At 37.8% G+C, this 14,376-nt stretch overlaps 1 protein-coding gene across 2 annotated transcripts in view; it reads right to left on the bottom strand.

Moving 5' to 3' along the window:
• Positions 1 to 1,358: 1,358 nt before the first annotated feature.
• The window catches only part of LOC121952903 (uncharacterized), a 35,591-nt gene continuing 22,573 nt past the window's right edge, over positions 1,359 to 14,376 (bottom strand). For both annotated transcript variants that reach the window (XM_088088652.1, XM_042499775.2), the window contains 2 exons: positions 11,795 to 12,097; positions 1,359 to 10,531 (listed from right to left, as the gene is read on the bottom strand). In XM_088088652.1, the coding sequence (XP_087944778.1) occupies positions 10,266 to 10,531; positions 11,795 to 12,097 (569 nt within the window). In that variant the 3' untranslated portion in view covers positions 1,359 to 10,265. The remainder of the gene's footprint in view (positions 10,532 to 11,794; positions 12,098 to 14,376) is intronic.

The following is a 14,376-nucleotide window of genomic DNA, read 5'->3' as shown; positions in this document are numbered from 1 at the left end:
ACAAGAACTTTAGGACACATTGAGGACATTTTGAAAACATTCAGGATGATCTCCATTCAGTAATAAACCAGAAATTGTGATCCGATATTTAAACAGGTAGATCAAAGCTTCTTTCATGTTGAGGCAGAAATATGTCTTGTTTCATAATTAGGTTGTTGCTGGCTGATTTTTTTTGTCCGAAGCTGCTTCCTTTACACTATTAAATGGTTTTGTTTTTGAGGAAAAATCATCACAGTATTTTGTGACTTTTTATTGCTTATATTTCACTAAAAAACACAAATTTTAAGCTCATGGTGCCAGGGAAAATGAGAGGATCCCCAAAGTATGTAGGGTTCATCCTCCGAGGGCCATGGATGTATGTACAGCCTTTTATGGCAAAGCAACCAATAGTTGTTGAGATATTTCATTGTGGCTCAGTGTTGTGGATCGATGGGTAGAGTGATATTGCCGTGCCTAAAGCAACGCTCCTAGCACGGCTAAAAAAAAAAACAGAAACCTGGATCAACGTCAGTTTCTTGTGTTACGTTCACATGCCTTTCACAAGTGTTTAAACTTTTTACACCTGAGAAAACTGGTTTAATTTCTTTTGAAAACATTGCTAAAAAAGGCAACAAAGAACTTTTCAAGCAAAAAAAAAGAATAAATAAATAAAAGACAGAAGAAAGAGAGAGATACATTTTGGAAAGTAAATATTAGAAAATATTTTTCTAATTATATATTAAAAGTAAATTACCTTTTTATTAAAGCACTTTTTTCAGGCAATTTTCCTGTTTTTTGCCCTTTTCTGTGCTATTTTTGTTTTTTAGTTTTGGTAACTTTTTACAGATTTCTTATGACGTTGCTCATTGCTTCCTGACATGTTTGAAAGCAATTAAGCCAGTTTGTTTAAGGGGTTAAACGGGAAAACTGGTGAATCCCACTAGCACTCAGACTTTTAAGAAATTGGGGGGTCGTTATGAAATATCACCGCGGTCCTCACAGTTAAATACAGCATTGCTCGGCGCTGCTCATGCTTTTTATTTGCAGTAGTTATTGCCAGGCAGTGAGTTTGTTTTAACCTCTCTCGCTGATCGATCCGCCCCGGGTGCTCAATCACACAGCTGTGAATCCCCAAACCAGCTCTTATGTAATGATGGGCAAAGCAGATCTGGGCGGGGTGATCATCTGAATCATCAATCGCAACTGGCCGTTTGTATCGACGTTAGAGTAACCGCTCAATACTTTCCAAATAGACACTTTGTTCAGAGAGTGCTGGTGAGCGTCAGCCAATCACCGTGTGTGCTTTTATTAGACGAGTCCACCGAAGCTTTCAGCGCACTTAGAAAAAAATAAAAATAAAAACAACTCCCAGGAAATGATTATTTTCATTTTTTTTTTTAATGAAAAGAGCCAGTTCCAATGTGTTTACTAGAAATTAACATGGAGAACAACTTCACAATCCAGCCATCAGGTTGTGTACTGCACACTTTTTAGGATGCTATTATGGTAACATTATCATATTCAGCTATAACCAACAAAAAGAGGAGACAAGACAGGAGTTAAATCACCGGGTGGGAAAGCATCAGTCATGTCACCAACACAGGAACCAGATTATAGCTGCTGCTAATCAAACATGTAAGAAAAGAGAGGAGAAAGTCTGTGTGTGTGTGTGTGTGTGTGTGTGTGTGTGTGTGTGTGTGTGTGTGTGCATGCGTGCTTGCGTGCGTGCGTGCGTGTGTGTGCGTGTGTGTGCGTGTGTGTGTGCGTGTGTGTGTGTGGGCTCCTCAAACCGCATCATGCAACTAGTGTGTCTCTATGGATTGCACAACTGTTCTGCCTGGCTTGGATGTTTGACGTCATGCCAACAAAGTCACACATCTAAAGTTTCCACACACACTTTTCTCGTCATCTGCGTCAGAAAACTTCTAATTCTTCTCTGGGAAGTCATAGATGCACAAAAGGCCTGTGTGTATATTTAAGATAATAAACTTGACACTGGCTACAGATTCTCTGAAGTGTATTTCAGTATAACTCCACTTTTGCATATTATTTTGTGCTACAAGATGATTTATAAATGCATGTTTTTTGGGGGGCTTTTATATCTGAGATTGACTCTCAAAGTTTATATGCCCCGAAGCTCATGTGCGCTAAGAATACATTAGGTATAGGTAGGCAAATTATAACTAGGTCCAAACAAATTCAAATGCGTTTTTTTTAATAAGCTTTAACCTCAAAAGCAAACTTAAAAGTACGCAAGGCCTCTAATGATGTGGATTTATAACTTTGTCTGTATTACTGACACTAATAGGCATTATTGTTGCTCTATATTAATTTTGTTAACCAATTCTATTTTAAAAGTACTTGGCATCACGTCATAACATGAGATCAACTACATATACTGTATATAAATGCTGCTAAATTCAAGCATATTTTTGCCATCAATTTACACCAAAGAATTCCTGTCAAGAAAAAAAATCATGACCAGCAGTTTTAGCGTTTAGAGCTAAAATCAACTGAATTCATGCAACTGAAACATGGGCATGTTGTGAATGCATGTTGAAATGTGCAGATTTGAATCGCAGTGATGTACACGATAAAATTCACTTGAAAGAAACATATCTCCGTAATGCAGCTTTTGTGCATTTTTGAGTATGTGCAGCTATAGCGGGCTTAAATGTCAGCATGCTGCCCATGGAGAGTGCTGCTTGTAGGCCGACCCAGAAATTATAGTGTCACCGTGGTTACCTTGACAAAAAGCCAAAGGGATTTTTTCCATTGGATTTTTGATTACTGCAGAAAATTTGTGGCAAACAAACTTTTATGACACTTAAACATTTTCTTCTGTAAGATAATCACTGCCAATGACACCAATTTTATGATTTTTGGAAGCCTAAATGCCATTGCCAGGAGTAAAGAGTCGGGCTATAATGAACTACTGTACGATCCCATCCCACCACAAGGCTGTGAAGCTGTGTTTGACGTGTTTTTCTTTTTCTTTTCTAAGTTGTATAGCTCCCCCGAGCCTAATTGTGATTTGTGATATTGGACTTTAAAGATCAAACTGAAATTAAAATTGAGTTGAAATTCTATGTCTACAGGCCTTTGGGGCATGCCTTGTGATTGGCCTTAAATTAACTTAAACTTAAATTAACTAAATCACTTTGAGTTGCCTTTCGGCACGAAATGTAGCCTGATCATGTGAGCTTGACATTCTGTTTCACTTTCTCTATCAGTTTTACCGGTATTTGGTTATAAAGTATAGGATAAACATTTTGACCTGCAGATGGTGCTGGAGGAAAAATCAGGGGGGTCAAAGTTTGGTTTCCTCGTAAAAAGCCTGTGGGATTTTTCCATTGAATATTTTGATTACTGCAGAAAATAAGCTCTGTGACAAACAAACATTGATTATACTTACATGTTTTGTTCAGCAAGACAAATTTTGTGAATTTCTTTAAGCGTAAATGCAGTCGTCAGAAGTAAAAGCTAACATTGGGCTATAAAGGGACTATGCTACTATCTCGTCACCACCACAATGAGGCAGTAAAGCCGTGTGTAGCTTGATGACGTTCTGTAGTCTCATTTAGCTTTGCAGGACAATAGGAATACATTTTCTTTTGTTCTATGTGCAATCAACATAATTAACTTGCACAATTCTTCAGCTTTTGTGGCACTTTAAGATTAAAAAAGGCTGTGATCACTCCTTTTATTGACATTTCTATATTTTAATTACTTTTTTAAATGGTTGACCAAGCTCACTCCTTTTATTGACACTTTTAGATAACCTTCATTGATACTTTTACTTAAACTTTTATTGTTGATCGGGAATATTTTTCTATATTTTTTTAAGTTTGGTTGTGTGCTGCTAAGATGTCCTATAAGCTTGTTTCTTGTATTTTAAATTTGTTTCTTACCGCCAACTGCAGATCAAATTTTCCCTGGAGGGACAATAAAAGCTCAGAACTGTTAGCAAACACCCTTTTTAAGACACATTAAAGCTTCAAAGTTCTCAGATGGGTATTTACTGATATTTTATGTTGTAGGAAAAAAAATAAGATTACCTTGTGCTAACCACAGACCTCATTTCAGGCACTTTCAGGCATTTAACAAAAAACCTGTTTGAAAAAACCCCATTGACTTTAAGACAAGGGAATCAGATGTGCTGAAATTCAATTTTTGGGTTTTAGGACTTATTCGTGGAGCACTCTATGTCTTTACCAAATTTCTTGGCAATCCATCCATTACTTGTTGAGATATTTTAGTCAGAACCAAGGTGGCGGGCTGCCAGCAAATTGAAATAAGAATAATAATTCAGTGTTTAATACTGCGTTTTCATTCAAATTATGAAAAGAAAAAAAAACATAAAGCAAATCTTAATAGGCTGCACATATCAACACAACATCATACATAGCAACATTTATACATAGAAACATGTGATACAAATATGCATCTTGCCAAATTCTCAGTTACAGGATTCATGTTTTGACAGTTTTAAGTCATTTGTTTTCTCGGATAAATGCTAATAGAGGACATAATCAAGATTGTGTCAAATATAGATACAAATGTTCCTATAGATGGACATTTCTTCTCATATTCTGTAACTAAAGTCATAAAACCTATAGACAAAATTTCTGACAAATCAACACAGTTGCAGAAAAAAGCAACCTCACAGTTTTATTGAACCACAGTGAGCAATGAGATGGGCTATTTTCCCCCGCTACATTTTACTCTCTCTTCTCACTCTATCATGCTTTGTAAAGGAAGACCAACGGGAAGAGCTACACACAGTCACTCTGAGATTAATACACTGCGCCGAGGGCAGCACAATAGTAAAGCCTCGATTGAATTGGAACAATGTAAGCAGGGACTCCGTAATTCGAGCCCAGTTTGTAACGGCCACCTTTAGCGACATCTGCGTCGGCTAAACGTGACGTACAAAAGAAAAGTCTTTGTGATATAGCAGCATTGTATTAGTCACAGTGCACCTCAAAGAATTATGAAGAGTATAGGTAAAAACATTGTCTAAATACAACGGACCAGTTACTACAATATGAAAATATTACATTTGCTTAAGAGAAACAATCCATCATGAAAAGGAAGAGCATCACAGGTTAGATAACATGAGTTTCTGGGTCTCTGGAGGAGGCGGGGCGGCGGGGTGAAACAGCACAGCGTTACTCTGATAGTCATACCTGAAGAGTTCTTACCCCCGTTAGGAAGGAAGGAGGTGATCTGCTTTTTTTTTTCTTGAATCATCATCGTCCTTGAATTAAGTATTTGGTACAGGAATAACACAATAAAAATGAGCATTAAAGTATACAAACAGGAAGAATTCCCCACAAATAAGCAATGCACGGATATACAATGTTCTCAAAACCTTATCATACATACTGTAACAACTCGTTTCAAGTGCAAAACACAGATTTTCTTTACACACACTGACACCCATAGAGACACTGGCCCTTCGGTTTATATGAATTAAAGAGAAAAATGTTTCCTTCGATGTGTCTCTCGAGTACAAATGTCTGAGGTCAGCACTGACTCAACTGCACAGCGAGTCCATACAGCCTGGAGTTAAAGAAATTGCTTCGACAGCCATTTTGCATATAAAGTCTGTATAAAAAAAATCAAGGAGCAGTAGCAACAGGCCCTCTTCAGAGGTTAACACGACTGGGAGCAGAGCTGGAGAGACGGAGGGGTGAACAGCGTGTTTGGTTGAAAGTCTCTCCAGCTGAAAGAAAGGCAAGAGGTTAAAAACAGGAATGCGGCGTGTTGACCCAAGTTTACTGAGGTCTGATAACAGTGAGATACTGCAACGTAAAGCACCGCTCGAGATCCTTAGGGCCTGTGTCCACCAAAGCAGGGTTTTTTTTGAGAGAGAGCCGAAAACACCAGGCGCCTCTCAGGAAATATCCAGCTGGGAGTGCTTAATAGTGAATTGAAGTTGCAGCTTTTCTTTAACTGAGATGTTTTGGTTGCATTTAGTTGCTTTCCATCCATTTTCATCTGCTTATCCAGCCCGTTCTCACTCCCAGTTTATCAAAAACCACTGCTTTGTCAGTCATGTCTGTGTCAGACACCGACACACAGAGCTGTATTTCGGCAGGAGGGGTGGTGTTTGTACATACACAGTGCTCCCATTAGAAGGACTTTTAAATATATACCCCACTCTCAGGAAAAAACCCCAAACGCATTGGTGGACACGGCTCCTTTACTGTCACTGCAGAGTTGGAAGATGGCGTTCTGTCCAAACGGCCCTTCGTACAAAACAAAGATTCATGTAAAAAACTGTAAATACACAGTTACAGTAACTCTGATGAAGAAGTTTGACTGTAGAAAAATATATCGCCTCTATCAAAGTCACTTAAATAAATCCAACAAGCAAAAAATCAGGATCATCTTACAAAGTCTTATTTATAATGGCAACACGGGAGGACCAAATTACACAAGGCTAAACTCAAGGCATTTTGGTTGTAGAAACTCGGGACAGGGAATTTTTGTTAAAATCTGGAAAAGGGGCAACTGGAATTGGGTTAAAATACAAGTATAATACGAAAAAATTTCAAGAAAGCTAGTGAATTTGTAGTTTGGATTGAAAAATTTATAATCAGTCACCTATTCTTGACATTTACATTTTTGTGGGTTTTTATGGACACTAAAACTGCACCTTCTTTAGTCTAATTTGTTGTCATGTGAGCTTTAATTAATAATAGATGGGACTGTTCTGGAGCCTCCCTGTCAGACTACACTACCATTTATTTCCTCTGTCTAAGAAAAGAGAACACAAATAAATAAAATATTAAGAGCACAAGTGTGCCCTCTTCCCACAGCTGAATCTTTCTGTACAAATGTGTCACATTTGACACGAGCAAAAATTCTAATTTCATTTGCAAATACTTCCGTCATAAATTACTGCTTAAAAAATATGCAAAAATAATTCTCATCCTTCGCTAACAGATTAAAAACGGCAGTTCTTGTCTAAAAACTTTTTCTTCCCACAGAGTGAATCAACTGATATAATATGAAGGTTTAACCAGATACTTTGAAAAGCTGGATAATCTGCACTGGATTTGCGCATTATAATTAATTTGTGAACCGCAGCTGTATAAGTGTTTCATAACAAAAAAGACACTTTTAAAGTCCAGTTTTTTCGTATCTTCCTATGTTAGGTGATGTTTTAACTTTAAACTTAAAGACTGACTGTTCAGGACCTATAACTATAATTATAGTATTGGAAAGGACTCAGGCCTCGGCCTTAACAGTGGAAGAGTTCACAGTGAATCAGCCTTCTCTGATCAAACCAAAGCCTTCATAATCATAAAATGAATGCATAGTCATGAGGGACACAGTTAAAAAGTTCAGTAAGGACAATAAGGCAAAAGAACAGTTCAGGAGAAACAACGACAGTCAGCTACAAGTCATCACCATCTCTAAAGAAACAGTTGTTTTTTGACACCTTCACAGTTAAAATAATTATAATTCAAATAACTAAATGTAAAGTAGATTTTGCTTTAAAGGAGCTGTTTACGACATTAAAAACATTAAAATAACAGCAAACAGCTGTCGCTATGTCTGTTTGCACCTGGCTTAGAGTAGTCCAATTCAGTTCAGTTCAGTTCAATTCAATTCAATTCAATTCAGTTCAGTTCAGTTCAGTTCAGTTCAGTTCAATTCAATTCAATTCAATTCAGTTCAGTTCAGTTCAGTTCAGTTCAGTTCAATTCAATTCAATTCAATTCAATTTATGAAGCCCATTATCACAAATCACAAATTCCCTCAGCTGGCTTTACAGCATACAACATCCCTCTTAATCCTTAAACCACAGTGTATAAGTAAAAATTCCTCCCAAAAAACCCTTCAACGAGGGAAAACACACAGCAGTGATGCAGTTACTTGTCATTGCATAACTTGCACTAGTTTTATCTTAGTTGTAATGTTTACAGATATTTATTTATTGCAGCTTATTCCATTTATTACACTAATTTCTTCTCAGGTTACTATTCTATTATAATGAGTACAGCTGTCTATTTTTATCTTATTTTACTCATAGTTTAATGTTTTCCACAGTGACGTGCCTTTCAGGTCATTATCATAGCACATATACACTTATCTATCCTACGTTATTATTGCCATTCTCACCATCAGAGTACTCATATTTACAGTTATACTTTTGGACCGATGGAAATTCTTATATCATGTGACAGCATTACATTTTTCATTATTGCAATCTTTGAACTGTTTTTTTTTAAATTTTGTATTTAATTCCACATCATTGTCGTCTTTATGGCATTGTAATTATGTGTAGTTTTTTAACACGCTACTCTGCGTACCTTACAAATTGTCACTTGGGGATGAATGAAGTGTTTTGAATTGAATTTTTATTTAAACTTATCCCTAAAATGAGTTAATATAGATCCCAAGTGCTGTGATTAGCTAGTTCTTGTCACGTTGATGTGTCAAGGTCACGGTTAAGGTTCGTGCTGGCAAATCTTGGATATTCTAGCAACATTAGCTGTTAACCCCGTTTCAGCCACCTCCATGCTGAGAACCACGTGCAGTCAACCTCTGAAACATAGATATGCTTTTAATGTTGTATACAGCTCCTTTAGAGTGTTAGTCTTTTAGTTAAGACAGCATAAGCTGTGAAACTTGACATTTTTGAAATTGGTCCTTGTCAGTCTCTTTCTGGTATTAAAATCACACTTGTAATCTGCTGCAGGATGTTTAAACAAAAGGAGCGAGTCAAGAGTGACAAAATAAAAGTAGTTTCAAACAGTGTTTTCAGCATAACATAATTAATAGTTTGGCTCTATGATCAGACAGGTTGAGCAGGATGTTAAATGTTGCCTCTTTACTGTGTCATATCCACAATATCAATGTGCTTTTTAAATTTAGAGAAATACCGTATATGTCCGTGCACCATGACAGGATTGTTTCATGCTTAACTTCAAACAATAACAGTTTTTAGGCTGTAAAACTTATAATAAAATACTGCATTTATCGAATGAATCAACCACATAATGAACTGTGCACAGTTGGAGAAGGTCTGTTTTTTAAAGCACATTATTACAGCAGGACAAATCCTGCCAACCCATTATAAAATATACTGTAAATCATAAAGACATATCAAAACTATTGTTGAGTTGTGGTTTGTGGTCTGCAGGAAATGTGTTCAAAATGAGCTTATTTCAGTGTATTAACTCTAATCCTGCGAGTGCACAGCAATATTTCATGCTTGACTTCAGCATCACTGAAATAAAACCATTTTTACACTTTGCAGTAAGCTGTTTGTGCCTTCTGCACGGTGGCCTGAGGGTCAATTCACTACAGCATTTCAGATAACACTACAACAAGACAAAACAAATATTTGGTGGGGCTCAAACCATAAAAGTTATTGGGCAATGATTCCTTGTTGCTGATTGGATGAAACACACTGTGTTTTGGGAAATATTGTTTTGGGAAACGTTGCTTTGTTTTGGGAAATGTTTTATTTTGGGAAATGTAGTGTTCTGGGAAGTGTTGTTTTATTTTGGGAAATGCTGTTGTGTTTTGGAAAATGAAATATTTTAGGAAATAATGTTGTGTTTTGACCCTCAGGGCCACCGTACTTCTGTGTTAGGTTTCCCAGGTTAATGCTACTCACATCCTTCAGCGTGGCTCTATTGCACAGTTTCCAAAAAAATTTAAAAAAAAACATACATGATAATATTAACCGAAAACAGTGACTGAGGTCCGTGTGATGATTCTCCTCATCCTTGTGACATTTCAGCTGCTGATAATAAAACGAATGCATGGGAAGTAAAGTGCATTGTAATAACCTGTGTGTTGCTACATGTGGTGGAAACATCAGAGTGGTGTTTTAGTTGAAGTAGGACTTTATCGGTGAACCCTCTCCATGTTTGCGTTGTGCATGCATTTATGATTAATGGCGAAGTCACTGTATTTGTGTTTGTGGATGTAAACGATGGGAACCAAAAGGAGGAGGCATCAGAAAAAAAAGAGATATCTGAGAGTGATGTTAGGTCTATACAAAATATTGGCACATTATCTTATAAACAGTACACTGGATGATGATCATGTTGTCTAAGAGTTAAACAAATGATGCATCCAGTCTTTTTGTCTCGTGTTTCACAGTATTAAAAGTGCACTAATTGCCAGACACACCACCGATTTCCAATTGTAATATTTCTCATCGCGTCTGTCTTCTATGATTTGCTGCACTCTTTCTCTGACGCTCATCAATGCCACTTTAATTTCTTCTTTACCTGCAGAAACCCTCCCGACTTTCCTCACACCTGCGTCTCCACGCCGTTGAGTTTAGGCATCAGGATGCGAGGAGTCACCCCGGAGTTGAGGTCCCTCTCGAACTCCAGAAGCTGGCCCATGAAGTTTAGATTCGGGGACACCACGGGACGACGGCTCCGCACATACTTGTAAGCATCTGTCATTGTCATGAGGGTGTGCTTCATAAGGTAGGCGATGACAATTGTTGCAGAACGGGACACGCCCGCCTGGCAGTGTACCAACACTCCCTGTCCACTCTGATATGCCTCCTCTGTGGATGAGAACAACAAAACAGATGAGCTCAATTTGCTAAATTAAAGAAGTATAAACTGTCTTAAAGGGACGGTACCACCACAGAGGCAATGTTTTGCAGTGGACAGGGGTAGCAACAAAAAATGTGTTTTTATTATATAAAAAAATCAATTCAAGCATAGGTCACTATAAGTTACTATGTAAGTGTAATTGTATGACTTTGGTGTTTTAAAAGATTAATATGGATTCACCAAAATCACAAACTAACACAAACAAACGCATCAAGGCAGCAGCAGACATGCAACTCCCGTGTTATGCGAGCTAAAATTACTAATTCGTCAATGAGTCTGGTGGCTTTAAAGGCAGCATAGATGGATACAATGAGTTGAGTTCCTCATTAGAAAGGGCAATGTAAAGCAGTAAAAATGATTGAATGGATGAACGACTTTATTTTGAACCCCCCCAAAAATCAAAACATATTATAAACAAACAAACAAACCAACAAAACAAAAGTACAGTGTCCGAAAAAGAGTAGGTAGAAGTCAAACTTATATATCCCTACCCCTTTCTCACTGTTTCTTTTAACACATATATATATTATGTCAACAAATTCCCCAAATTATTTACAACTAGTGTACACACAACCATCCCGAGTTTACCTACCACCTAACTGATATATTTGAAATATAGTGCACTTAAAAATTTAGTAGGTAACATTAGGAAAAAAAAAAAAACCTGAATATTTGCTAAAACAGTCACTACATTCACACAGCACTTCATGAGGCATAATGTGTTTTAAAAAAACAAAAATCATACTCCTCTGCCTACTCTATTGCCTGGTAGCACTTTACCACATACGACCGAAAACAAGCAATCAAAGCTGAGAAGTCTCTAATGCATCTGTCAATAATGTCAATTGCTGCTCGTGAACTGCGGTCAAACTCTCAAAATAGGCAAAATTACGTATTGTAGCTTTAAAATGACAAAGAAAACTATATTTTGCATATAAACTGGTATTCACAGTCTCAATATTTGCTTCTATACACAACTTCATCTTTTTTTTTCAGCTTGTGGGGCACTTCTTGCCAAATTACACATTAGGTCTTTTTTCCTGTTTTTGAAAGAAATCAAACCGATTTTCTCAGATTTTGAAGGTTTCATTGCTAGTGAAAGGCGCCTGAATTGCAGCACAAAAAAAATGAAGTCGATCCAGGTGTTAAAGGGTTAAAAAACCAGATGAGTGTGTGTGTTTTGTGTAGTGTATCAGAGGTGGGACTCTCACCAATGAACTCGAAAACCTCCTCAAAGTATTGTCGGAGGTTTTGCTTGCTGTTATCAGTGGCTGGCAGCCTTTTGTAGCGCAGCCCAGAGTTGACGTGGTAGAGCGGCAGGTGCGTTGTCACGTTGACCACGTAGCCAATGTTGAGGCGCAGCAGCAGGTCCAGGTCCTGGGCATCTCTTTCGTTCCCCAGAAACAGGAAGGGCAGGATGGGACTGACCACGGCGTTCTCGGCATCAGGTGTCATCACGGTCTCATCAGACAGAGAGGCCGGTAGAGAGGAGGAGAGCGGCAGAGAAAGGTGCACTGAAAGAAGACGAGATTGACAGAAGTGTGTCGAGACGTTGGGTCTCATTCATAAAATGCTAGTTAAGTAGAATAGAGTGGATTTGCACATAAAACACCTTGATACTAAAAACCTACATTGGTTTTATGAACGATGTGGGAAACTCGGACTTTTGTAGGCACGTGTATACTCGCAACTTGATCGTAAATTGACGGCTCGCTCTCGCTAGTCAGCATTTAGCATAAAACCCCGCCCATGCATAACCAGTGACCACCATATAAGGAGCTGATAATTACTATGGATGGGTGTATACTGTCGACCTGCGAACACGCTGCAAACAAAGAGAGAGAGAGAGAAAGAAAAACGTTTCCAATGCTGAGATTGAAGTTGTTTTTGGTGAAGTGGAGTTGAAAAAGTATATTTTATTTCTTCTGTTATTAGTGGTGTGACGAGTTCGAGATGGACCTCTGACTATTCCCTTGGGCTTGAATTGAGTGGGGTTCTCGTCGATTTAATGTGTATTTAGCTTCTTTTCGTTTAAGAAACTGATGTGAACTGCCTCGTGCTCAAACAGCCCTTTGGCAGGAGGACTGAAGACGCACTGAGGGGCACAAGAGTTTGCAGAACCTGTTGTGCAAGAGATGACAGACTAAGGTTCTTGCACGAAATGTTTTGTTGCAGTTTGGCCGTTTTGGGGGCCTGCAAAGCAAACTGTTGAACTCGGGTCCCAGAGTGTAATTTTTTATTTTTGAATTCTGGCAATGTGTGTGTCATTACAAAGTTACACTGCCAACTACTGGCCTGGCATGTATACTACAGCATTTTTGGTTGTTTTTGCAGACCATATGAATATGAGAGTCATTCTCAAAATGTTATTATATAAACATATAATTTTTTTAACGCAAAGGAAAGACTTTTCTGTTTGTGATAGGACCATTCTCGTCTAAACGCGAAGAGAAAGAAGAAAAGTGATGCAAGAAAACATGCCAGCTCTTAGCTTGTAAGACATGTTTTGATATTCAAACATTTTTTTGTCATAATATATAAAATGTAATGTAATATGGAAATAGATTTACAGTACAAATTCAGGTTTGTAATTCAGCACAGGATGAAAACATAATGGGGCTTATTAGAATTATAATATCTAATAATGACAAGCAATATTTCTGTGCATTTCTTATTTACACAAGCACTTTGAGCAGTAAGAGGCAGATGGAGATTTTGTTTGTACCAACAAAAAGATTGCAGCTGCTAACATATTGATGAATACGCATAAATCAACCTCTGCAAACACAAACTCATTCCGCTCACGTTTCATTATTGAGACCTAGTGTCTGCAGAGGAATAATACTTTGCACAGGGGGAAGAACTATTAAAACAAAACTTTTAAGTAGCTGAATCACCACTGATTCTAAAGTGGGTCGTATTAGTCTGAACGCTCATTAGTCGCATTAACTATGAAAGAGGTCTGGCCAGAACCACTTTGATTATTTTATGACTTAAATGAAACAACTTGCTGAGATCCAAAGAAGCTGGATGTTCCCAAATGTGTGTGCATCTGTTTAAAAACACAACAAATTATTTAACACGTCAGGGGGAACGGCCTCAGAATCATGACAGCATGCAAACACAGACGGGCTGCACTGCACTCTTAGAAAAAAAGATGCTAACTAGAACCATGTTTGGTTCTTCAGCTTATTCCCCTAGTACAACCCGTTTTGGTTACTCATAGACCCTTTAAGTAAGATTCTAACTTGAACCCTTTCAGAGGGATCTACCAAGAACCCCAACATAAAGGGTTGTACCTGTAACCATCTGTGAAAGGCTCCACCCAGAACCCTCCTAGAACCCACCCATGATGTTCTGCCCCTTTATAGCTTAAGTGTTTAGTCTAGAAAAGAAAGAGGGGGTTCAATTGAGAACCCATTTATATCCCAAAGGGTTAATATAGAACCCACTCAGGGTATTCTGCTGAGAACCCATTCACATATTAATATCCATATATCTCGTTCTATTAACCATCGTTTTTTATCTAAATTGAACTCCTAGTCTTATAAATGATTGTTCCTTAAAAAAATGGTTCTTCCAAAGTAAATGTTTCTGGGTAGAACCTCGACCCCTCAGGATGGACCCTTTTTGAACATTTATTTCTAAGAGTGTACTCTGAAAAGTAGCAATTTGGGAATTTTTTTATTTTTTTTATTTTAATGGACATCTGCAGTATATCAGGTAAAGAAATGCTGCTTAACGGCATTCAACTCGATGTGACCCGGCTTTATGTCAGTGGAAAATGAGTTAC

This window comes from Plectropomus leopardus, chromosome 15, assembly GCF_026936395.1.
Source record: "Plectropomus leopardus strain MGB_pleo_1.0 chromosome 15, ASM2693639v1, whole genome shotgun sequence".
Taxonomy (NCBI): Eukaryota; Metazoa; Chordata; class Actinopteri; order Perciformes; family Serranidae; genus Plectropomus; species Plectropomus leopardus.
This window is presented reverse-complemented; position numbering and strand designations above follow the sequence as displayed.